This window comes from Lontra canadensis, unplaced genomic scaffold (genome assembly GCF_010015895.1).
Source record: "Lontra canadensis isolate GAN:19392208 unplaced genomic scaffold, GSC_riverotter_1.0 scaffold17, whole genome shotgun sequence".
In the NCBI taxonomy this organism is placed as follows: Eukaryota; Metazoa; Chordata; class Mammalia; order Carnivora; family Mustelidae; genus Lontra; species Lontra canadensis.
The window spans coordinates 9,608,949-9,634,911 of record NW_022631011.1 but is presented as its reverse complement, the minus strand read 5'-3'; the positions used below and the strand labels follow the sequence as shown (position 1 = coordinate 9,634,911).

Here is a 25,963-nt window from a genome sequence, read left to right as displayed (position 1 = left end):
CTGAGCCAAGGGTGGGGGGGCCTTGACCAGGCAGACCAGAGGAAGGGCAGTGGAGAAGTGGTCCTGAAGCAGCAAGCAGGGCCAAGCTTTCCTTCAGCAGCCCCTGAGGCTCCCACAAGCACCTGTTGCAAAGACTCCCTTGATTTCTGTGCTGCTTCGCTGTGCCCTCGGGAGTGAGGCAGTGAAGGAAAGTGAGCGGCCAGGCCTGGCGCTCTGGGCTGGGAAACTCACCAGCGTGAGGGCGCCAGGGGCCTGGCCCTGAGACAGAAAGGGAATCTTGGGGACCACTTGGGACCCTCCCACTCTGAGGGTCAGGCCCAGGGGAACAAGGAGGAGAAGGAGAGGAGAAAGGTGGAGGGTCCAGGGCAGAGACCCCAGAGCAAGCAGTGACGGAGGGTAGAGGCTCCTGAGGCCAGAACCGGAAGGGGCCTCCTGCTCCTGGCTCCTCACTCCAGGTTAAGTATTTACAGATCTGTTCCCATGGCAACCGAGGCTTCAAAGTCACTCTCACAATTCTGTTTTCTCAAATGTGTTTCTCTGGTTGATTGCACAGAGTTTTCTGGAAGCCGGCCAGGCCCAGTGAGTCGCATTTGTAGCCCTGCGCTTCCCTGCCTCTGACCCTCCCCTTCCAGATTCCATGTGGGCCTGCGAGGTTCTCCCATCTCCCCTTCTAAGCACGCCCTGCTGTGGCCCAGCCTCCCCCAGCTGCTGCCAGGCAGTCCCAGGGCCTGGGACTCAGAGCCCACTCCCCTCCACCACCTGGAGCCTCCAGTTTTCGAGATCCTTTGCAAGCTCCCTGGTCACCATGAGTCCTTCCTCAGCTTCCCGGGCCCACAGGGAAGACCTGAGCCCTGGGCTCCCTCTGGCCCAGGGCCTGGTCTCTCTGACCCCTGCTCTTGTTGGCGTGCACGGACTGCGCCCTGCATCCCACCACTGTCCCCGCGGGGCCCTGTCCTGTGCACTCCGCATTCATTTCCCAAGGCCCTACTCTGGGTCAGGCCATAGCAAAAAGAGTCCCTGACAGCAGGGGGCTCACCTTTCAGTTGGGGTCGGGGGAGGAGGATGAATAAGAAAAGATCAGGTAGGGGTCTATGCCCTGAATACAATAAAACAAGGTGTCAGGTGGGGGACCTGCGCCATGTAGCTGGCACAGCGGGACAGGCCTGGGTGGGAGGGACGTAGGCGCTGAGACCTGAGGAGCAGCGCATATGGGGAGAAGCTCGCTGGCCAAGGGAACAGCGTCTGCATCGGGGAGCAGAGATGTTTGCGGGAAGGACTGGCGGAGAGGATAGCCGCAGGAGGAGTCCTGGGAGCAGCAGGACAGTGCAGGGAAGAGGCTTGGACAGAACACGCCTCTGAGAGAGAAGACGGGCAGCCTCTGGGGCGTCTGTAGTGGAGAGAGCACCTCGGATGGGGTCCCCGTGTGGAACAGGGATGGCAGGGACACAGGTGGAGATGGAGAGACGGAAAGTAGGGGGCAGTAGGTCCTCAGAGAGAGAAGTAGGCTCAGAAGGGGCCAGGGCCAGGCCAGGATGAGGGGCCACTGCAGGAGCTCCCACAGCTCCCTGTGTCCCCACACACTTATGTCCCTGCCTGATTCCGCGTCTCTCCTCCACCAGACCTGCCGGCAAGGAATGGGGATGGGTGCCTTCCCCTCACGCTGTAGAAGCTCACTGACGGCTGGGGTACTTGGCCCCACACCCAGGTCCACAGCATTTCCAGAGGGCAGAGAGGGCAGCCGCCCACAGCCCCCAGGATTGGCTCCAGTTTCCAGCAGTAGAGTGTGAAGGGTTAGCGCTCCTGGAGACGTAAGCCGGGAGGACAAGTGTTCTCTCTCTGTCCCACTGCACCCGGGGCTCCTGCCAGGCCGCAGGTTGGACCAAATGGTTTCTCCCAACTCCACCTTGCCTGAGCTGCACCTCCCCAGGTGGGGCTCTCCTGCCTCGTGCTGCCCCTTCTCCAATTCCGTGAGCCCCCGGGAGCCCCTCTGGGGAGGCTCTGGGAACCTAGCCCAGGCTGAGCCATCACTCTCAGTCAGGCCCTGCTAGGAGAGAGAACGCGCTGACTCTGCTAATGGTTCACTGAGTGGCTGTATCTCTATTATAAATGATTTAAGTCACCGGCATTTAATTGATGTTATAAATATGATATTTATGACACGGTATGGAAAACGATGCGATCTCCCGTTACTATACCTCATGGAGCATGTATGTCTCTCAGCACGGAACCCTTCCACCCTCCACATTCTCCCTGCCCTGCTGTCCTTGCCACCACTGTCCAGACTGCCCTCCTGCCCTGCCGGGGCAGCAGAGAAAGTGGGATTTTGATGGGGGGAAGAGGACTGCCCTGATTCCCCTACCTGGGTCTGGCTCTGGGGAGGGTCTGCAGGAAGATATGTGGGCTGGGGCTCCTCTCTGATCTTTGGGGAACTTGTGACCTTTCTGAAGAGCAAACACACACACACACACACACACACACACACACACGAAAAGGATTGTGCAGAGGGTAGGAGAGGTCAAGGACAGCCAGTGAAAGCAAGGGGGCCTTTCTAGGAGAGGGAGGCTTTGAGCTGGGTTTGCGGCTGGTCAGGATTTGGAGAACAAATGAAGAGAGATGGGGCTGAGGGGTGAGACTTCAGAGTCATGCCCATCTGGATTCCAAATCAATTGTTATTATTTTTGTGTGACCATAGACAAGTAATTTAGTCTCTTTGAACCTCAAGTGCCTCAGTTTGTAAAAAGGGGGTGTGTTCTTATCAGTACATGCAGAGCCAACACCTCCTTCATTCTAGACAGCATACTTCTCTCAAGATGATCACAAGGTGAATCACATTAGACCTCTCCATGCTGGCTATTCCTGAATAGTTCCATGTCTACCTTATACTCATGATGAAGCAGATGGACAGCTGGGGCCGGATTGAGGAAATCTCTTAAAAGTCAGTCGGAGAGAACAGGAAATAGGGAATGATTCTAGATTCTTCAGTTTGGGGAGCAAGTATCAATGCCAATCTGGTTTGAGGAATGCCAGTCTGGTGGAGGTATGTGAGGAGGTGGGAGGCAGAGGGGCCAGGCCAGAATGGTGGCTGGTGTCCTGTCCTACCCCAGGCTGCTGTTTGCTCTTTCCCTGTGCCTCCTTGCTCTCCGCAGGAACCTTGTCACTTCACATTGGTCTCCTTCCCCTCTGACCACACCCATCCTTCTCAGGACCCTGTCATACAGCAAATGTTCCAAGAACCAGATTTGACTCAAAATCCCCACAAGCCTATTCTTCTGAGCCCTGGGAACCTCATTGCCTCTCCTTGCACATGCCGTGAGCTTCTTTGTATGAGATCAAGGTGCTGTCATGCCTTAAGCCTCCATCAAGGACTTCTCAGCATTGCGGGATTCTAGTTTCCATGGCCCAGGGCAGGGGTCATTCAAAACTTTGGACAATCTAAAAACTCAGGGGATCCAAAGAATTGGACAATACCTACGTCATTTTCGTTTTGCTTTGGAATATATGTTGACTTTCATAATAAACAAGTCAGATGCTATGGGAATTTGGGCCATTTAAAGAAAAGTCTCAAGAATACACTGGAGGAACTGTCTGATGGCCCTTGGCTACTCCTTCCTGGTAGAAATGGGTGGAGTGACCCTCTTAAGTCACCTGGCACATTGAGGCCTCTTCCACCCCATGCTCTGCCCTCTTCTGCTGCTGGAAGTGGCTACAACCCCACTGGATGGGGGAGGGGAGCTCCTGTCAGTATCTATGGACTTGAGTCCCTCAAACCCCCCCATGGAAGGTGCCAGAGGTTTTGCACTCCTCTATCCTCTCCGACTGTGGCAGGCAGGCCACCTAGGTGAGCACTCCCATCAGTAGTCTGGGACAAGCTCATGGCCACTAGGAGCCCCCTTCTGACAGGGAGACAAGCGGTACAAAGGGCAGACAGCCGCAAGATCTGGGGGGACAGATCTTGAGGGAGGACACTGGACAGCGACAGTGTTGGAAGGTGCTGAGCGGTATGCCCCCAGCCCAGCTTTCCAGGAGGAGATGAGGGAGAGGGAGGGGCATGACGATTGAGGACATAAGCACAGGGACATTCCAGGTGGGAGGCACCAAGGTGTCCTAGGAGCTGTGGGGGTGGAGAACCAGTGCGATGTTGCAGTGTGTGGCGGGTGGGACCTGCCTGCATGAGTCTCAGGAGGGGGACACATTCCCTTGCCAGCTTCGCTTCCCATCCATTTCCCTTCCAGATGACCGATGTCACTGAGTGGTCAGAGCAGCAAGGGGCCCAGGCTGCCCGTGAGACAGGGTGACCCAGCCAGGTCAGAGGTAACGGGCAGGAAATGGAGGTGTGGGAGAGCAGAGTAGGGAGGGGTCTGCATCCTGCAGAAGCTGAGCTGAGTGGGGAGGAGGAGAGGAGGGCACTCAGCAGGCAGGGGACTGAACATTGCATGACATGGGTCATCAGCCAGGAGAACAAGGAGAAGCAGGGCCAAGAGGTGAGCAGTTGCCCAGTGCTCTCAGAGTCTCCTCTGGCTCTTACCAGAGCAGCCTGGCTGGACTGAGAGCTTGCAGGGGCTGGAGGCGCCAGCGGGGTGGGGCCAGAGCCTGAGCCACCCTCACCCCCACCCCATGCTGAGGCTTTGAGGAAGGGCAGGAATGCTCTGGTCAAGCCTTGCTCTCCCACCACCCTTGCCCCGTGCAAGGTGTGGCCTGAGCCAACTCCGGTTCTCTGTAAGGAGGGGGAGGTGGGATTAGCATTTGAAATCCATTGGAAGGGCTCCTTCCTCAACTCCCTAATCCTCTCTCCCCCCAAAATGAAAACAGTCGTTGAAATTGAAAAATGGTGCTCAATGAAGGGTTTAAAGACATTTTGAATTTAAAATATATTTTAAAGGTCATTTTCAGCAGTAATTATGTTATAATGGTGGGGCTCTTAGCAAGGCAGAGTCCCACAGTAATAGTATGGCCGAATGGGAAGTGGTGTGAGCCTCCATGTCCTAGAAGCCTTAGAGGGGGGTTGGTGGGGGGAAGAGGCACAGCACATCCTCCCTTCAGAGCCAGTGTCAGGGTTACTGCTGGGTCCCCAGGAAAAGGGGACGACACAGTTTAATTTTGCCCTGGCACAGAAGGGTCCTCCAAGACTGGAGTACCACATCCGGGCATTTTCAGGTTCACAAGGACCCTCCACTGAGGCAGAGATTGGTTGGTCTGCCCTCCTGCCTGGTGGGACATCCTACCTTCCTGCTTCCCACCACTGCCTCTTAGCCCTTTACAAAGTTGCATCATTTCCTTCCGCTTCCAAACACTCACTCTGGGGTCCTCCTAGGGGCAGTGACCCCAGCCCCTGGGGTCAACTCCCTTGGGGGAGGCTCAGGAGAAGGTTCCCCTGACCCAGAACACCTTCAGGTGACTGCAGGCTGCCTGCCACGCCTGGACCCACTGCTTCCTGAGCTGGAAGCTGAACTGGCAAAGAGCTAGCCTTTTAGTACTTCTTGACCATGACTGTGGTCTACATTTTTGGGGAACAGATTGAGTACTTATTTAAACCTCAGTGTTTTCCATCCTATATCCCCAGTGAACAAACCCACCCACCCCTTGACCCACTTTTCTCCCTTTCTGCAAGTGCACCCATTCTTTGCAGGAAGTGTCACCCACACAGATGAACCAGCTTGTTGAAGTAACGCACAGTGTGAGCACCTACTGTTAATCATTCTAGAAGGGCTGGCTGTGGGTTAGATGCTGGCTACGCCCCAGGGGGTTCCAACAGAAGGCAGACTAACAGGCTGTGGAGAGAAAAAATAGGACAGAAGATTGTGGGGGAAAAGGTGCGTCTGGGCACATAGAAAGAGCTAGATCTGGGGATTGGAGGTAATTTGGGAGGGCTTCAAGCAGGTGGTGTGTGGAGCATGAGCACAAACCAACAAAGGAATGAGGAACCAGGAACAGGTGAATAAAGGAGGAAACTGAGGCCTGGGTCTCTCCCAGGCTGGGAGCACTGCCAGCCCAACCGGGAAGAGTGAGTTTATTCCCCAGGCTTCAGATGGGTCCCCACAAGCAGTAGAGCTCTGGCCATGGGATCAGAGGTTCAGAAACAGGGTCCCTGAACAGTGTCCTCTGTGCATTGCCCTGACTTCAGACTCTCTGTCCCTGTGGGTTTCCTTTGGGGGAGGCTGGGGATGGAGCTGGGAGGGGAAAGGGGCAACCAGCCTGGCCATGGTCTCCTCTTTTCTAGTCCTCGACATGGACAGCGGGATGGGTGGGCACCCGTGTATGCTTAGAAGGGTGGACACAGGGCGCCTGGGTGGCTCAGTGGGTTAAGCCACTGCCTTTGGCTCAGGTCATGATCTCAGGGTCCTGGGATCGAGTCCCGCATTGGGCTCTCTGCTCAGCAGGGAGCCTGCTTTCCTCTCTCTCTCTCTCTCTCTGCCTGCCTCTCTGCCTACTTGTGATCTCTCTCTGTCAAATAAATAAATAAAATCTTAAAAAAAAAAGAAAAAAAAAGGATTTTACACCTTCCCTGGTGGTGTAAAATCCTTTAAAAAAAAAAAAAAAGAAGGGTGGACACAGTTGGGCTGAACCCTGGTGGGGTGCAGGTGGGGCAGGTGGTCCCCAGTTCCTGGATGCGACCCAGCGCAGAGTGGGGAGGGGTTGGCAGGGTTGTAGCCAGGGACGGGGGGGGGGGGGCGCTGGAGCCAGGGACTGGAGCCCTGGAGGCAGCCAAAGGATGGAGGGAATAAGGAGGTGGGGAAAAGGCAAAATATAAAAATATCTGGGAGAAGCACAGCACGGGGCTACAGTGTTATGGAACTAAAGCATCTTATAAAACTCAAGCCATTAATAACAGGCTGCTGCCACGTCGGGGTAATTTATTCAAATTGCAGGTCCGGGATGGAGGAGCAGATGTTTCAGAGCTGCTGGTGTCACAGAATGAGTTCCAAGGGGGAGGCGGCGCCATGTTCTTGGAGGGGCGGGGAGAGGACCTTTGCAGAGCTTAGCTAAAGTCCCTGCACTCCAGAAGGAGGTGCAAACCTCACCCTGGGCTGCCCCAAGGGAGGAGGAGCATGGGCACGGTGGAGAACAGCTGATTTAGTTCAACAAGTGCCAGGATGGAAAACCAGAAGGTGAGGACAGGCGGGCAGGGCCCCCCCTCCCTAGAGCGTCGCTGCTCCCATGCTATCCGGTTGAAAAGCCCCTTCCTCTTAAAGTCTTCCGTGGTTTTTCCAGACCCACAGCGTGGTGCTTGGAATCAGAAGGGCCTGAGTTCCTTTCCAAATGCACCACCACCCATCAGCTGGTGACCTCAGCAAGTTCAGCTCTGGGTCTCAGTGCCTCATCTGGAGGCACTGAGATGGAGTAATAATATGGAGTAATAATGGAGTAATAATACCTAAGCCATGGATCGGGGAGAAGAAGAAACCAGCAACCCAGCACCCAGGCCTGGCCTGGGCAGGGGGCAGTGGAGGCCACCTGGTTTCCTGTACCTCCTTCTGGCCTGCACTTGTGTTGAACTTGGTGCTTTGATTCAAGGTCTTTTCCTGCCTCCTAATGGCTCCATTGATTTCACTCAGTCCCAGCCAGACTGTGTGCCACCTACGGTCGAAGATTGTGCTGGCGTACCCGTGGCATATGGGGTGTGGCGTGCACACAAGGCATGCTCAGCTTAGGATGCCTGTGGCTTTCTTCTCTGCTGGGGAAGGGCCAGCAAAGCTAGCACAGGCCTCCCTTCGGATTCCTGATACCTCAGCACAGTCCCCTGGGTCTTGGCCAAACCTGGGTTGGGTCCTAGAGGGGTGTCGGGACCTTGAAATCTGGCCACAGTTTCTGGTACAAAGACCAGGAAAGTCAGTTGGCCCCTGGGATCCTTCCAAGATCTCAGGAAGCAGAACTTCTACAGATGAGAATTGGCCTTCCCGCCCGATTTTACCTTTTTGGCAAAGCAAACATTTCCCCCGTGGAGCTGTTTCTGGTTTTAATTCACTCCCCTCCTGGGGGTGTCTAATGCTGGGGAGGAGGGGTACTGCTCAGCTGATGTCTTCATGCTGTGAATCCGAAGCCCCACTGGGGCAGGAAACACGGAGGGGCCCTATAAATTCTGGGTGCCCTGACTCACTATTTAAAATGGATGAAAAGATGTTTCCTCCTCCTTTCTCTGTGTTGCAGATGTGGTTGCCGGTTTATGGAGGGGGCGAGAAGTGGGGCTCAGCCCAGTTGAGGGATGTTCCCGAATGGCCCCTTGGGTGTCCAGCCATTCCCAAATGGCCCCTTGGGTGTCCATGCCCATCGCCGACAGAAGGCCTTCGGGCGGCCCCTGATGGCAGGTTGTAGTGTGCAGCGGGCGGGATATAAGGGTGATGCTTGGGAAATGTCCCAGATGGAGGCCGGCAAGTCTCTTCTCACAGGCCCAGCCCTGACGGCACCACCATAAGGTGATGAGAGGAGAATGAGGAGGCCCTTTTGTCCCCCACACAGCCCTGACCTGAAATGGCACTCCTGGAATGATATTCTGTTAGGAAAAGCCTGCTGAAGAAAATCTACCCTTGGCAGGCCAGCATTACCCAGGGCTCGGGGACCAGTCAGAGGGGCCACCTCGGCCGTCTCTGTCACCTGGCCTAGCGACCGCCCCGGATATGGTGGGGGGGATTGGCTGTCAGAAGCATGGGGGCGAGACTGTGAGGGCCCCCAGTACCCCCACCCAGGAGAGGCGAGGGGAAGTAGAAGGGCTAGGGTTGCAGGAGAGGGCTGGCTCCCCCCATCTCCCCCCAAACTGCTCCCTACCCACCTGGCTGGGAGGTCAGGGTAGCTGCTGGCCCCATGCCTTTGCTCCCTACAAATGAGACCTGCTGGTAGCTCAAGGTTCATTTCAAATGAAGGAGAAAGCGCAGCCCCACACTCGCGGGGCAATCAGCGCACTCGGTGATGAATGGAGCCTGTGTCACTCAGTGAAAATGAATATTTCTTTGCGATAATGGCCAGATGGTAGCAACTCTCCGATCCAAATTAAAACATGCATGATAAATGCCAGGAAAACAGAGGAAGACAAAACCCCAACCTGGAGTGAATTCTCTCTATAAATCTTCCCCCTACGCTCCCCTCCCCCACCACCACAGCGGCCCTGCTAATAGCCATTAAATTATTAAGATGCGCTGCAAGGAGAATGCCAATGTCAGTGGTACCCGCCCCACTGCCCACCTCCGCCCCCTGCCTGTGGGCCTGACTCTGGAGGGGCTGGGGGCTGGGGAGACCCAAGAGGGGGCTGCTTTCAGGCCAGCAGAGAGGCAGAGTGGTGGAGAAGGTTCCTCTTAGAGACAGGAGTGCGAGCCTGGCCGTGTGGTGCCAGCACCCAGGGCTGCCTGCTGGGGCCCAGCCAGGCTCTGTGGCAGGCCAGACACACCTGCTCCCGAGGAGGACACCCTCTCCATGGAGCTACGGGAAACTAACACCTACTGCCTGACCCTATGGTTGAGGCAGAGGCCAGGAAAGGGGGTTCTGAGCCGGGAAGACCAGGAGGGAATAGTGGCAGGAAGCATGCCAGCGGGGTGGACCCAGATGGGGCTCTGACCACGCGGAACTGGGCAGCCGAGAAGGGTCAGAGAGGACCACCCAAGGGCAGGCTTGTACCTGAAAGTGGACATGTACTTGGAGGTCTAAGGGTATCAGGTATTGGGTGGAGGGGAGGGGGTGGGGGTGGGTGGGTAGGTGGGTGTGTGCCACTTGGGGGCTTGTATTTCACGGTGACAATAGGGCTCTTGAACTTACACTCTGAGTCCCATTGCTCCCTGCCACTCCCCTCACCACTAGCACCAGTATCCATCTCTCCCTGGTCTACCTGACACCCTGCCCAGTCTTCCCTGTGGGCAGCCAGCCTTCCCAGGTCCAGCTTCCATCAATCGCTAACCTCTTCCATAGTCTCCAGGATTCCCCATCATCTTCCAGAAAACCCCCAATTCTTTAGCTGGGCATTCCTGGGAACCCTCTCCTCTGGCCTGCTGGTTTTTCTTGGACAGGCCCTATGTCATGGGGCCTGCATTCTTTTTGTCTCACCAGCTTTTCAGCCCTTTTCAGCCTAATCCCATCCAACAGGGAGCCTCCTCCAGAAAGCCTTCCCTGACTGCTCTCCCCTCTGCCAGCTAAGGCTTGCTGTCTCCGCTGCTCATCTGGTGCCCGTGAGGCCACGAACAGATCTCCCTGTCTGTGTGGACTGGGGCAAGATACCCACTTCTCCTCTCTGAGCCCTCATTTCCCCCTCCATAAAGTGGGGGTGCTGCTCAGCTGACCTTGTAGGGGCTGTAGCAGGGCTCAAGGTACTCCCACTGGAGGCTCTAGCAGATGGGCTCTATCTCCCTTCCAGAGCCTTAGCATGGTTTTCCCAGCAGCTGCTGCAGGCATGGCCTGGTTCCCACACGTGTTATGCGGAGCTGGTTGTGGAGGGAGCAGAACGTGTTTTATCTGGAAAACCAGGCAGACGCACCGCACTAGAGAAACACCTTGGAACAGGCCTGGTGAACTTGGACCGCAGGGTGACAAGAGACAGGATCCCGTCTGCCCCAACTCAGGCATTGTGCAGCAGCGTAGGAGTGCGCGCCCTGAAATGGGAGCGGCAGTGAGACCCACAGTGCACTGAGTCTGAGTCTTCCAGAAAGTGGACCCTCTTCTCCAGCCAAACCAGCTCTTCTACTTTATTTTTAAGCTTTGTTTTTATTTTTATTTTTTTAAAGTAATCTCTACACCCAACGTGGGGCTTGAACCCAAGATCTGGAGGTCAAGAGTTACACTCTCTACTGTCTGAGCCAGCCAGAACCCCCTAGTCATTCTATATTATTTTTCAAAGATCTCAGATGCCATATATTTGCCTTGCTTGTTTCTGTTTTCATGTCTTTGTTTGTGACACTTTAGCCCAGATGTTACCTCTTGGTAAACCTGTCATTCCAATAATCACCTCCTCCAGGAAGCCTTCCTTGTTCTGCCCTTGTTGTGTAATTCCCATGCCCAGTGCAGCTCAGGCCCTAGGCAGTATGACTTTTATTTGCACTTTGCTGATCACACCTATCAGAGGTCCTTACCCCGTCACCTCCTCTCATGTCCCGTGGACTGGACTCTAAGATTAAAATAACTGCTGAATAACAACAGAAGTTGTCATCATGGAAGAGTCCCCGGTTTGCCAACCGTGTCTCACCTATGGCAGCTCCAAGGGGATCTCATTGTCCCCTCTGCAGTAGGAGGTGGCGAAGCACCCTTGTGGGAAGGGCAGGGAATGTGGAATCAGGGTCCCTGGGTGTGGTGTCCAGGACTGTCCTGCTGGTCCCCCCATCTGGCTGGCGGCCCCCAGCTGCCTGAGCACCCGTACAGAACATCACTGCCTGCCCCTGAGCTGTAGATGGCTTCTCTAGGCCTAACTGCCTCCATTTAAAGCTCCTTGAAATCCCTGCCCCCATATCTTGCCCTCCCCACTTTCTGGCCTCTTGGGATCTTCCAAACTTGCCTTGGGTCAGATTATTTCCTCCCCTGGAAGATCTGCCCTTCCTTGTTCAAATCCCCTCGCAGCTGAGGGCCAGGCAGGTGTTACAGGTTTTGATCTCAGATCCTGAGCTTTCTCTCCCTGCGCCCTGCCCCCAGGCTCCCCACGCCCAGGTTGTTATCAGGCTGTCTGAGTGCGAGTGCCAGGGGCTGCGAAGGCCCTTGGTCTGTCTCTCCCGTGTTGGGGGGGCTCATTCAGTGCCATGCTGAGGACCATCAGGCCAGGAAAGACAGAGTGTGACATTCTCTCTCTCTCTCTCTCCCTCCCTCTCATCTTGCCCTATCTTCCTCCTGAACGCCCACGCCCACGCAGTGCCTGCAACAGGAAGCCATGGGAGTGGCCGCGGGGGTGGGAGACAGAAGCCCCTGGTCCATGGCCTCTCCCTGTCATCCCGATTTCTATCATCAGCCCCTTCAGCCTGGGCACACACGCAGCAGCTTTTAAATATCATCCCGGAGCCCATTTGCAATGATTAATACCCCATTTCCTCTGAAACAATCCTTTGCTAAATTAGCCGGGGCCAGAGGGAATTTGGCGAGGAGCCGTGAGTCTCAACTTAACTTGCCGAATGGATTAAAAAAAAAACCCTCAAAAACAAAATGCAGATCAATCAACACCCCTTCCCCCAGCTGAAAACCTAAGGTCCATTTAAACTCAGCAGGTTTGCAGTTAATTATAATTTCACACCCATGGCAGGCATATTTATAATGTGTGCCTGTCCCACCGGAGCCTCTGTGGGGCCCTCACGAGGGGCCCTTCCCACCAGCCACCTCCTTCCCCAGCCAGAGACCTGTCTTCACCAAGCCGCTGTTTCGGTTCAGTTGTGTGAACTAGAGAGGCTTCCCAGATTTTTTAAAAATGTTTTCTTTTTAAAGGGTCTTCGGGAAAAAAGGAGACCAAGATTTTTAAGGGGCAGGGATTATGGAGTATAAAACCCCAGGGCAGGGGGGCCTTGGAGCATCATCTAGGGAACCTAACAGTTGGAAACAAGCAAAAGTAGGAGGGATTGTGGTCAGACACACGGCAGAACTTCCTGCCCATCAAAGAAGCCATGCCCTGGGCAGGCCACTTGGCCTGGAGTGGACATGTCTCAACCTTAGGTCTCCCCAAAGGCAAATCACAGTGTCCAGCAGGGCGACAGTGACCCCTGCCCCAGGCTGCTCCCTGAGCACTGCAACTGTCTGAGACCTGCTGTCTTATGTCTGACTCAAACTTCCTGAGCTAAAAGCCGTAACGCCTTTCCTTCGATATCAGTCCAAAATAAATCAAGGGTTCATGTACATGAATGATCAGCCAGGACACTGGCTTTGGGGCTGCTGTTCAAGGGAAAACGTTACAATCAATAGTTTAGGAAATTCTGGTGGGGCTAGGACAGGATAGGCTGACAAAACAGGATTTCCAAGCTCTGAGGGAGGCCGAGATGGAGGCCAAGTTTCTGTCTTGATAGTTTTTATAAAAACAGGAGGGGCGGGATGAGAGGCTGACTCACGGGGGAGGGTGGGCAGATGGCTCGGGGGGCCTCTCCAGGGTTTGGAGTTCCATGTCTTGGCCAACAAGGCAGTTAGCCATCCTCCAGCCGAAGGTTCACCATGACCCCGTGCCCATCCCTGGGCCCAGACATGGCTGTGGGAATGTCTCGGTGCCCAGGAGCTACGGATACTGGGGTCTGCAGGGTCTGCTGAGGGGGATGGATAAGGAAGTGTGCTCCCCCAACACATAAACATTCACACATAGACACAATGAAGTACACATGCTGCCCAGCTTCTGGGGGCTTCTATGGGGACACAGAGAGTGTAAGGGCTGGTGAGGGCAGAGAATTTTCTGCTCTGAGGTCCAGCTTTGGGGTCTCAGTCACTGGACCCCTTCTCAGCCCAGGATCTCATCCTCTGGGCTGGGCTGGGGTTAGCTTTGCTCCTTCTTGGGTCTCTCAGGCAGGGCACAAACCAGGACCCCCAAAGGTGAGGCAGGATGTGCTGATCCCAGGGGGAAGCTCCTGACGTCCCAAAGGGGAGAGATGGGGACAGAAGGGGAGGGGCTCGGGCTGTAGGACACAACTGCACCAGTGAGGCTGTTCTTTGGACTGGGTCTCTGCCCACCCCACCCCCAGGGGAGCATCACCCAGGAGGTCCCAGCAGGGAGTACACACTGGTCTATCTTTTCTCACCCTTCCCCAATCCCCCACTGCACTGCATCTTGGGTGGGGGGCACTGTCCAGAGTGACAGGTTTCCTTTTTTAAACCTTGTTTCCCTCGGTATTGGTATAATTTCAGATTAATCTTCAATTCGCTGTGCACCACCCTCCCTTAGCTTCACTTTCCTGTGTACCCCACCCCACCTGGGCCAAGGGTTCCTAACAGAATCCGGAGGGATTTCTGTCTACCCAGAAGCTTTTGTCAGTGAGGCATTTGTTGCCATCTAAGAAAGTGGAAACTCCTATTGAATTTTCCTACAGCGGGACCAGCCTGCACATCTATTTCCTCTACACGCTCGCTAATTGCCAACTTAGAGTATGGGACTAAATAGCTAGAAAAGTCTGAAAGGGGCACACCCAGCCCGGGGAGGTCAAAAGAGTGGCCACGGGTCTCCTGGGGCCCCGGGACCTGTCTGCAGCAGGGAGCTGACCACGGCCCTCCGCTGGGCGGCCCGGGCCTCTCCTAGCACGTTCGCTGCCTATGTCTGTTTAGAAAGAAAATAATGCTCGGAGGAGAAATGAGGAACTTAATAGGATTTTAAAAGCCGCAGGAACCAATGGGGCTACAGATGGTGGAGGGGCTGGGAGGACAGAATCAGCCACGGTTTTATGGTGGGGAACGTGGCCTCGGGGAGGGCCTCAGAGCCGCGGTCACATGCATTGTGTCCAACCTCATTAGCCAGCCCGGCGGGACTCCACTGCCACATGAGTGTGGGCCCCAGTGACGAGGGACAGCAGCCCTGAAGACGCCCGTAAATGAACGCAGGAGCCGCGAGGGCTGGAGGATGGCCGCCTGGCAAACCGTCCTGCCCGCGCCTGCCTCAGGGACCCAGTGCACAGGCAGTGACTCTCAGGCTGTCACACCTGCCGCCAGCCTTCCATGCCTTCCCGGCCTTCCCAGGTTCTCTGCGCAAACCTGCCCTGACATTGCTGATACCAACCCTGCCCCCAGCCCCCAGCAGACTGACTGAGACAGGAGGGAGAGACGGAGCTGGGGAAGAGAGGCAGACAGGGGCTCCCAGTTCTGGAGAAGGAGGACAGGAATGGAAACTGCTGTGGGGTCCTTCAACCCAGGTGATTCTGAAGGACTTGGTGGGCACAGGGAGACATAAAAGAAGCTCCTTCACCCTCTAGAAGCTTCCCTAGGGGGTAGCTTACTGCAACTGACCCCGCCAGGGTCCCCTTCATGGCTGGAGCTCAAGGCCACCCCTCCCATATGTCTCCAAACCTCCTCCAGACCCTTAGCCAGTAGTGGAACAACAGGACTTTGTAACAGGGAGCTCGGCCCTCCTGCCGGTGTCCACCCTCCCCCATCACCTGGCCTCTGACTGACTCTGGCCTTGGATTCAGTGACAGCTGCTCCTTTGGCCCCTCTCCTCTGGGCTTCCTCAGTCCTCCCTGAAGGGGCCAGGGAGGAGACTCAGTGGTGCTCACATACTCCAGCTAAGCCGGAGTCCTCTGGAGCGTGTGTGTATGTGTGCGTGTGTGTGGCTTCCCTGCAGCCATGGCACCCAGTTCAGATGCTGACCATGAACCAGCTCATGGGGCGGGACACACCTGCCTAGTGCCGGTGAAGGAACACAGCGCCTCCCCTATAGGGAGGGTCCCTGCCTCTGAGATGGCCGGAACAGGTGGGGTGCCCTCCCCAGGCTCCTTTCTGTCCCCAGCCTGCCTCATCCTTCCGGTTAATGAATTGGTTTGCTCATCTGACGGTGGCTCAGTTTAAATTTAACTTGCTCCAGTGAGCTCTGTGGGGTGAACTGATACTCCTTGCGGAGAGAGGGCGCCTTCCCTGCCTGACTGGAGCTCTGCTCTCGGGGGCGGCTGCAGGGGCCCGCTCCTCTCTGCCTGCGCAGGGACATCACAGACTCGATGCCCTCTCTCTGCCTGGTCCCTCCACCAGGATCCACGGCTCCTGCTCCTGATGGAGACAAACCCAACCTTTCGACCTTGTGTTCAGGACCCCATTTTCACTTTGTGTCCTCCCTGTTTCGGGCCAAGTCTACACCTCTTGGTCCAGTTCCCTCCAGGAATCCCTCGCCGACTGCTCCAGGCCACAGCAAACTCTCTTCTTTGACCGCCCCCCCAGCACCCCCCCAGCCGTGGGGTCTCCTGTCTCATGGGCTGGTCCGGATTCGGCCTCGCCCCGCCCCTGTCACCTGACACCCCGCTCTTCTCCCCTCAGCTGCCTTCCACACCCTTCTCTGTTGCCATTTCTTTCACCTTTTTTCATGTTCACCTCTTTCCCATCCTCTTCCCACCAGAAGAAGTATGTAATGGATATTAAATTACTTTAAAATGACTTTCTTTCTTTCTTTCTTTCTTTCTTTCTTTTTTTTAAATAGCTCGGTGATAGTGCTGACTCAGGATCATCTCACTGTTTAATATTGAATATGCAATTAATAGATAGATGTTTAGGTTTGGCTCTTTTTCCCCCCTTTCCACTGCAGGAAGAGTAAAAGAGCTGATTAATCTGGTTTGGGGCAAGTGTCAGCGGCAAGAGATATATGGGAGAAAGGAGATGAGGTTAGCAACTTGGAGTCAGAAAGCTATTGCCTCCAAGGCAAGTGAAGGAGAAGAGGGTTTGCATTTGAGCTCAGTGTGGCCTCGTTGGGCACGGTGTTTCCGACACCCCACCCCGAGCCCGGCCCGGAGAAAACCGGCTGAACTCTGAGCTATGGGCTCTGTACCCAAGGGGGCCCCTGTTCCCCCACAGGTCCCCCCCATGGGACCTTTTTCATGCCACCCTGACTTCTTTTCCAGGTGTGGAAACTCCCCTCCTTCAAGGCCAGCTCAGGCGCCAAGGTATCTGGCTGCCCCCATTTCAGGGGCCCCTTCTCTGGGACTGCGGTTTCCGCTTACTGTTCGGGCTCCCTCCTGTGCACCAGAGATCCACCCCCCTGCCAGGGACAAGGGCTCTTCACTGCATCCTGACTCTGCTACCTGAACAGGGTGCGGCAGGTGAGTCACTGCATGACGGGGTGACCTTGGGGCCTAGGGCCTGCTGGGCCTGCCTCCCAGTCTCTAGGAGAGGGCCCTGGCTCCTTGGGGCCACAGAGGTGAAGTCCTGCATGAGGCGGGACAGTACTCCCCACCAGGGCAAGGATGCCTAGAGCTGGGTACTTGACAAGTCTCTGGGTGTACAGCAAACTGAAGTCACTGGACAGTCAGGAACCAGATAGGTTCAGCGTGAACCAGGTAGGTATCCCCTGCCTGGGCCCTTTTCACTTTTGCCTCTCAACCGACCCACCTCTGCTCGCAGGGTCCTCAGGATGGGAAGCTCTGAGAAGGCCAGAGGGAGGTGTGTCAATTCCCCGGGGTCATGGGACCCCTTTGGGCAGCACCCAGATTCCAGCTGGGCTCGGGGAGTGGCGTGTGAGATTTGAAGCCCAAGTCAGGAAGGTCCTAGACATAGAGGCCCTGTGCCCAGGTCAGGGTCTGGCTAGGACCCAGAGGGCAGCAGCCTGAGCTGGAGGGACCCCAGGTATCAGGGGCAGGCAGGCCACCTGTGGCCACACTACAGTTTTCTCTGGGCAAGGACCTTGACTCTGAATTTCCAAGTAGCTTTTGCCAATTTTACTTTTGGCTCTTAATTTCCTAGAACAGTTTTTGTAGGGAGGGCGGAGAGGGGAGAGGGGATTGCCCAGTGCCTGTCTAAGCAGCGAGGGGAGTGACCAGTCCAGAGCAAAGCCCGGGGTAGAGGTGCTTGGCGAAGGGAGCCAGGAGCCCGAGCCAGTGCAGCCTCTCTGTGCCATGGTGGCAGGGCCATCGCCGGTGGAGGGCCCAGAGCTTCCTCGGAGAGTGGGGCTCTGAGCTTGTGGGGAGTGGCTGTGCCCTCCCACTATGTCCCCTTCTAGACATCTCCCGGTTGGCCTGGATCTGTCTCCAGGATCTTGACCTCAGTGGTCCTAAGCCCCCACCAAGGCCCTTCTCAGATTTGCTGGCTCTGGTCTGAACCTTCCCAGGTCCCAGCCCCTCTTCCCCAGCCTAGCACCCTTTCAGCTGCTCATGCTCCATCAGAAGGAGGTTTCTTTGGCGACATGGAAGTGGGCACACCCTTTTGGGGTTCCTAAAGAAGGCATGAGAGTGCCCCATGACATGATAGTTGTTCATTTACAGGAAGGAAGGAACCCCAGCATCTGACAGACCCCATTCACCTCCTTGCTTCCTTTTGCTCTCCCCCAACACCGGTCACCCAGAGCTCCAAAGTCCTGTCCCAGCACCCAGCCATGAGTTCCCAGGGCGGGAGGCGAGGGCAGGGAGTCGCTGCATCGGCGCATCAGGGATGGGGGGAGGGTTGGGTCCAGGGAGGGGGGCAGAGACAAGTGAGCCCTCACGTGAAGGGGGCTGGCGCAGGCAGCTACTACCTCCTCGGCTCTCGCTGTCCGCTGGCTTCACCTGGATCGGCCGGTTCATCTGCAACAGAGCACAGGAGATGTTGTCAGAGCGGGCCTGGAACGAGGGTGCAGACACCCACACCCAAAGGCACACAGGTGTTCACAGGGACCGAGACACACGGACCGCACCTGCCTACCCGCACACCCATGCAACGGTGGGCCCATGCAGGGGCACCAACCCCCATCCCCTCCCCTCGCCTGTGCAGTCCCCAGGGCCCCCAGGAGGGCCTCTCTGGATCGTGGACTCTGAGGTGTCCCCCACCCCGCCTTGGAGCCACTCTCATTAGCTTGCGACTTTAGCATCTAAGGTGTCCCCACAGCGCATCTCTGGCCAGCCCGGGTTCACCAGAGACAGCTGGCTTTGCAAAAAGAGCTGGTCTCTAGATACCTCATGTCGTCTCGCAGATGTGAGCTGTGGGTCCTAGGGTGCCCTCATGAGGCTCTGGGCCCCCCTCACCAGCTCCTCCCTCGTTGGAGCTGGCTCAGGGCTGTGGCTCCTGACCACAGCTAGCTCTGCCCCTTGGGGGTGTGTGCAGTGGGCACAGCTCCTCGTCTCCCATGGTATCTAGGGGACAGGAGGACACCAGGACACCGCCTGACCCCCAACGCGTCCGGGAGGCCCGTCTCTCTCTCTCTCTTCCCGGGACCCACATCAGTGCCTCGATCAGGCCACTAGGGGTCTCTGAACTCCAAGCATCGCGGCTCCGCTCAGTGCCGGTCTGATTCCTCCCTGAAGCCTGCTGCGGAGGCAGCGGGGTGGGCTCGCCAGCCGAGGCCCCAAGATATCCCAGACAATAAAAACGGAAGGAATCATGCAAATGGAACCCTACGTTATGTCTTTTCCAGTGCTTTCGCCTGTCCAGCACCTCCTTTGCCCTCACTGCATTTTCATTTCTCACACAAACACACCCGGACAGGCAGACCGGGCAGGGACTGGCACCCCCATTTCATAGATGGAGATGCTGAGGCAGAGCCACCCCGCGGCCAGATGAGCCCAGGACGCCGAGTCAGCCAGGGCTGTTTCTAGGCTCCCGGGCTGTACCAGGTGACTCTGTCGCCTGTTCCCCTCATGTGCCGAGGCTGGACCAGCCAGTGACAAGCGTCCTCGGGCCTTCTGGTCTAGGATTCGAAGTGAGTTGTGGCTGCGTCAAGACAAGTGGGTGGGGGAGTGTGGGTGCCCGTGACTCAGCAAGGTGAGGACAAGGCCAGGGGAAGGGCAGAGCCACCACGAGGAAGGACAGAGAGGCGGGAGGCAGGGCACAGAGCAGAGGACATGAGACACAGGTGGCCTGTGCAGGGGCAAGACAGGACTCTGGGGCCAGCCCACCGAGATGGGGTCAGAGCGTCACGTTTGCCACGGGACTTGGCACGCCTTACCGAGTTGAGGGGGAGAAAGCTACTTTGTATGTAAGCTCCGCCAGAGAGGAGACTGTGGTGTTACAGAAAAGCTCCAATCACAGGGAGCAGGAAGAGGGACGTAATGAAGTTACTGGCTTCGTTTAGGGGGTCCTGGACTCCCTGCTCCATACATAGCCTCCTCTGCAGCTCTTGAGCAAAGGGCGCAGAAGGCTGAGCAGGCTTCTGGCTCTGGGGGAAGGGCTCCAGGAGGGAGCCAGGGCCCTCCTGGTTCCCCATCCAATGCCTTTTGGGACTCAGTATCCAACCCTTTTCTAGAATGTCCCTTCTTTCTGGAACACCCCGAAATTAAACAAGGTAAATTAAACAGGGCCAGTGGACTCTGCCTGTGCATGGAGGCTTCTACCTCAGGGGCACCCCATTCCCAGGCAGCCAGCCTGTCCCACTACGTGGGCATTCGAGAATACTCTGTCCCAGGCTCATGGACGTGGGGCGAATTTCCAGCCCTTCCAGCCCCCAGCCCCACCCCAGCCTTCCCTGACCTCCTCCATGACTCAGTGGTAGGCTCTGATTTCTGGGCTTCCTGGCAACAGCCCCTTCCTGGTCCAGGGGCTCATCTGACTTCCCGCCCTCCCCCAGCCATGGGCTAGGCACCTACGGGATGTTCTACACAGACGGGTGGACTGGAGCTGAGCTGGTTCCCAGGGACCTGTGGCTTCTGGGGTCATTTTTCATGTTTTATTATGATCTAGGGATGGTCAGCAACCAGACAGCCTTCGCGGGGCTGTCGAAGAGGTGCCAGTCTTGATGGAGAGATAAAATACGGCCCGGTGCTTTCTTAATTCTCAGCAGAAATAAAGTGTCAGGCTCCGCAGGGAAGATTTCTCAGCTGGAGCAGGTTCTGTACAGATGCCTGGGGTCTGGAGGGAGATCTCCCTCTGCCAGTGTCTCCTGTCCCTGTTCCAGACTCCAGCCCTGTCCAGCCTCACCAAGGCCTGGTTCTGCCCTGAGGAGGGGGAGTGAGCCTGTCCTGGGGAGAGGAGGCTGTGCCGGGCAGCAGAGATGGTGGTGAGGAAGGAAACAGCGAGAGGTGATGGGTAGGATGGGGGAGGGGCCCTGCCACCTTGTCCTTCTTCTAACTTTGCCCCCTCAGACCCTGGCCTCTAGGAGCCGCTGGCCACACGGCCCCAGGCTGTCCCTTACAGGTGAATAGCATGCTTCAAGGACACTGGAGCCTGCTTCTTGGGGCCTTTTCTCTCCCATGTCTGTTGCTCCTCTCTCCAGGCATCCACCTCAGTCTTTTTATTATCTTTCCAGGAGGGCCTGGGGCTGGGAGCTGGTGGGACCTAGGCTGGTGTGCAGGTGCCCCCCTTGCTGATTCTCTTTCTGAGGTGTCGTCTGTGTCCCTCTGTGACCTTCCACATGGGTTGTGCCCTTGCATGCCTGCAGCAGGGAATGGGAGGGCAGAGAGGGGGTGGCAACTCAGGGCTGCCCCCCTGGGTCAGGAACAGCTCCCTGAAGGCACCCTGAAGTCCTCTGGGGTCAGTCCTTCGGGGACATCACCAACTCTTTTACTGTGTTTCTGCTTCCAGCTCGGGGTCCTATCACGGAGAGTGAGTGGTTGTGGCCCAGGTTTTGGGGTCCTCCCTGTCGCTATTGCAGCAGAAGGCTGGTGCTGGCTTCTTCTGCCAGTTCTGCCTCCCCTCCCCCTCCCCATCTCTGCCACTTTTTGCATCAACACATATCCATGCATTAAACAAGACATTCCATTAATTTCTTCATCATCATAACTTAAGCTGGGACATACCCTTTAAATATTCATTCAGCTATGAAAACTGGGCATTAAAATTTTAATAATGTCAAGCTCATTTGAACCAGGCTCCTTGGGGACGATTACGATACAATTAGAATAAATAGGATGATTGAGCTGGTCCAAAGTCTTCACCTGTCTGTCCAACGTGGCTTCCTGCAGAGAGAGAGGTCTGTGGCCAGTGAGCAGGCAGACAGATTGACAGACAGGCCAGCCTGGCTCCTTCTTGACTCCCCTCCCCTTCCCATATGCCCTCCTCTGCATGTGGGTTCTCCTCTGTCAGCAATACCATCCCACAGGTGTCTGCAGCTCTCTGCCGCCCCCTGAGGGCCAGGGGACAGAAGCCTCCCTCCCCCATCTGGGAAGACGGCCCTGAGTAACCCCCAGTTCCAGATACCCGCCTTTTCTTGTCCTCCCAGGTGCAACCTGGACTGGGCTCCTGGGCTGGTTCCCATATGAAGGCCATTTTCCCAATCGTCTGTCTCCTCTTCCCTGCCCCACAAGGGGCTCCCTGGAATGAGCAACCTACCAGAGCAGGGCCAGCCTGCAGATGGGGCCACAGGTCCCTTAATGCCCAGATGTGTTCTGCCACCAAACTAGGAAGGGACTGACTTCACCCAGCTCCCCACCCCCAACCCCGCAACTGTCTTCCTGAGAGCTGACATGGAGATTGGGGACAGGAGCTGAGTCCCTTGGCCCCTCACTCCTTAAGCCAGTCCTAGCAAGAGCCCTGGGGACATCCACTCATGAACTTGCTCTGGCTTCCCCTGGGACAGCCCTCACACCAGCAGGATCCTTAAGGCCCTCCACCTGCCTTCTTAGGAACCTAAGCCCTCTGCTTCACACCAGGCCCCCAGGCAGGTGACCCAAAGCTGTTTCAGAAATAAAAAGACCTGGAAAATTCTCTGTCACTCCTCACTGGCCATCCTCAACAATCCTCCTCTATCAAGAAGACTTTGCTGGTTATCTCTTGGCTCTCTTGGTCACACATGACCTTGTATTACTTTGTGCGCTCTCTCTCTCCTCTCGTAGCATGTGTGTGCATGAATATGTGTGTGTGTGTGTGTGTGTGTGTGTGTGTGTGACAAACTAAAATAGGCACTTATTCCTCAAGCAAGAACAGGGACCCAGTTTCCTACCCACAGACCCCCTAGACACTAACTCAGGACTAGGCTCCCCTGGAGAGAAAAAGAGAGATAAAGTGTGTGTGTGTGTGTGTGTGTGTGTGTGTGTGTGTGCATGCACGTGTGCATACATGTTTGAGTAGTACTTGGAGGACATTACAGACATCTTCAAAGAATTCATTTTAGCGGAAGACTGGGAATAAACAAGATAAAGGAGCAAACTAGCGTAGTTCCTTCTGCTTTGTAGCCTCTCCATAAACCTCATCCTCCATGTTGCTTTCCAGCCTGTGGCCCATGCCTTGGAAGATCTGCACTGAAGCCCCGCACAGGGCCAGGGTGGGCAGAGGATGGTTGGGGTGGCAGGGACGACTATGGTGGCCTACAGGAATGGCCAGGGTGCTCTCCACCCAGCCCATCTGTCCCCAAATGTAATTCCAGGGTGGGTGTTCAAACCTCAGTGCTGAGTGAGGGTCCTTTCAGGCTCCACTGGGACGTGTGCGAGCCTGCAGGCACCCAGCTCCCATGCTCACTGGAGGGGCTCACCTCTCCCCAAGCCATGGTGTAGTGTGGCAATGCCTATTCTTCTCTTGCTTTGTTCACTGAAGGTATCTCTTATCTCTCTCCCTTCCTAACCTCTCCCAGGCTCGTGAGGAGCCTGACTCCTGTTCCTCATTAGTCCACACTGTTTGTTCTCATCCCCTCAAAGAATCAACTTTTATATTGTCTGCCCCCCAACCCAGCACACATCAGGGTCGTGGAAACAGGGAAGCAGTGGACCCTGAAGGCTGGAGCCCACTGGGATATCTATACCCCAAGCCAGCAGCATCATCACTCTGGGAAGAGAGATACAATCAGCAGGGCTCCTTCTTGTTCAAAAAGCAAGGGGGAAAGCGTGATGAAAGCACAAATTATAAAATTTTTCCTTTTTTCCCTCAGTCTCTCTCTTTCTTGACTTGTCATGGTCTTTTTTATTTGCTGTTTGACGTCGTTTTAAGCAAAAAGAATATAAATTTTAAATTATTAGCCTAGATCCTACCATTCATCTTTATTTTGTGTGATGCCAGTTTTAAATGCAAATATCAGGACATTTAGCTCCTATGCAGAATCACCAAAATTACAGTTTGTTTTCTATGGCTTGTGCCTGGAGGATGCCTTCAGCCGGCCAGAAGAGACAAATGCAAGCCAGAGTCAGGAAGGCTGAGGAGGAAGACAGAGTCCTCGGAGGCATAGAGATCCGCACAGGAACCCAGAGCCCCACTCTGCAACAGTGTGGGGGAGCATCTTAGGCCTGAGGACTCTCCTTTCCACTGACCCCCCACCACACACACACATGTTGCTACCTAGCCTAGCCTAGAATGGCCCCTTGGAAGTCAAACTAGGCTTCACCTCCACTCAGGGGCTACCCACTGCCCCAACCCGCAATGGATGGTCAACCCTAAAGGTATTGCAAATGTTCTACCAAGATGTGCTAGACGGGGGCAGAAACCTTGCCCTTGCTAAAACATGGCCTCTGTTGGCCAACCAGACATGCCACAGCGCTGCCAGCCTGGGTGTCACTGGGGGAGGAGGCCTGACCCAAGCCTCCCCTAACCTACGCCCAGGCCTCTGCTGGCCAGCCTAGAGAGCTGAGGACTGGCTTGTGGGGCCAAGGATGGGCACGGATTGGGCAGACAGTGGGGGGGAAAACCTCGCATATGCAAGAGGCGGCAAGCCCCCTACACATTCCTTCCTCCCACAGATTTCACTGACTTGAGACATAAGTACAAAGAGAAATTTTTAAGAATTTGAAGATGGCGACTACAGAGCACTAAACCCCACGCACGTGACCCTTCTGAGCACGGGGCCTCTGCATCTGCACGGGCTGTGTGCCCATGGAGCTACCCCACAGACGATGCCTTCCTGGGTCCCCACCACCCTGGAGTTCCATCGACCAACCAACGCCAGGCACCAGGCATTCTCTTGACCAGGAGGAGTTCTCAGCATTGCTCCTGAGACAGAAAGATCATGACTTGAAGATTTATCTTTTGAAGATGAACCTGGGCAACTTTGGGAGAATAGATTGAGAATTCTCCGTCTTTGGGATAAAAGGCTGGGGGTGAGGAAGCCACCACCCGATATGGACAGAGAAGAAAACTCAAGTGTGAGATCACAGGGACCTAGGTGGCTGGCTCCCCAGCGATTCTGCCCTCTGCCCGGACCTGGCCTTTGCGACACTTAGCCAATAATTACAATTAATTCACAATTAATGAATGGAGAAATTGTTTGTTTAAAGCCCCAAGAAGGCAGATTCTGAATCCCATGCCCTGGTGGATTCCCAGGATTGTGCCTAGTAGGCTTTCAGGAACCACGGAACAAAAGAATGAGCCCCTGCCCCATGGCTTCCACTGTCCCCTAGTGAGAAGGGATTGCAGGGGAATGGCTGAAGCAGTGCACATTATTTGTAGCTTTTTGTAAATATACTAACATTTTAATTATCTCCTTAATAAATCACATATGCTTCCTTACATAGAGAGGGGTTAGAAACTCCAGGAATCCCTTCTGTTGTCACCATAATGTTCAGACGTAAGGACACCCCAACAGTTAGTGTAGAGGGCAATTTGCCCTCACTGGAGACCTCTGACCTCAGTCCAGTCTCTGAGGTGCACCTGGCCAGACCAGCTGGTGGTGCCCATCCTAGGGTGTGGGGGGTCCTATCCCCAGGCTGCCCCGTGGTAGAGCTGCCCTTTCTCCTGGCTACCTCTCACCCCTCCCTCAGGCCTCAGCTTCCCCCCCGCCCCGGGCCTTGCAATCTAAATGAAGTGTTCCTTCAAGCTTCCCATTCTTTCCTCCAATTGCCTCACCACAGCATTACTATCCCAAACCTGTCAACTTATTTGTTCAATGTCTGTCTTATTTTTGCTAGGGAAGGCCCACACCCATCTTGTCTTCCTGCTGAACACGCAGAACCCTGCGCATGCCCCATCACCAGCCTTGTTCCCTCTTGCCTCAGCCATGCCCCTGGGACAGAAGTGTCCAGAAGCCAGAGGTGGTCACCTGCTAGACAGCTGTTTCCGACCCAAAGGCCCTCCCCTCCAGCAAGGTGGGGTTGTGGTACCTTGGGGTGAGGGGAGGGAGGGTTTGTTGAAGCTCCGATCCTCCATCCTCATTTAGAGAGACAGTGAGCACAGACCAGACAGAAGAACCCGGGGTTATTGTTAAAATATGCAAATCCACAGCCCATTGAAATGCAAACCCTCCAGATAAGATTTTTTAATAAATCTGGTTCTGCTCCTACTCCCCACTCCGAGGAGGCCATCTGATGCTTGTTGGGTCAGGACACAAACCGGCATGTAGTTCCCACTAGCTCTTCACCCCTCTTCTCATTTAGATCGCTCGGCTAGGGGCAGCCCTGGGTGGGGCTGGCTGCCAGCCCAGGCCCTCGGCCCATCCCTCGGCAAAGTATTTGAGGTCACCGCCAAGTCAGCCACAGAGCTCCCTTACCCTGTCTCTGTGCTGGTTACAAGGCCCCCCTTCCTTATTGTCACTCTCACCTCCTCTCATACCTGTCTAAGGAGTAGAGTCCTAAGCCCTGGTGACCCCTCCTCA

The 25,963-nt window shown here is 55.6% G+C and overlaps 1 protein-coding gene across 50 annotated transcripts in view; it reads right to left on the bottom strand.

The window, feature by feature from the left end:
• The window catches only part of CELF4 (CUGBP Elav-like family member 4), a 289,470-nt gene that overhangs the window by 51,171 nt on the left and 212,336 nt on the right, over positions 1 to 25,963 (bottom strand). For 27 of the 50 annotated variants that reach the window (XM_032859528.1, XM_032859519.1, XM_032859520.1 and 24 more), the window contains exon 3: positions 18,029 to 18,107. In XM_032859528.1, the coding sequence (XP_032715419.1) occupies positions 18,029 to 18,107 (79 nt within the window). The remainder of the gene's footprint in view (positions 1 to 18,028; positions 18,108 to 25,963) is intronic. The other 23 variants (XM_032859533.1, XM_032859527.1, XM_032859569.1 and 20 more) reach the window with 1 other exon arrangement.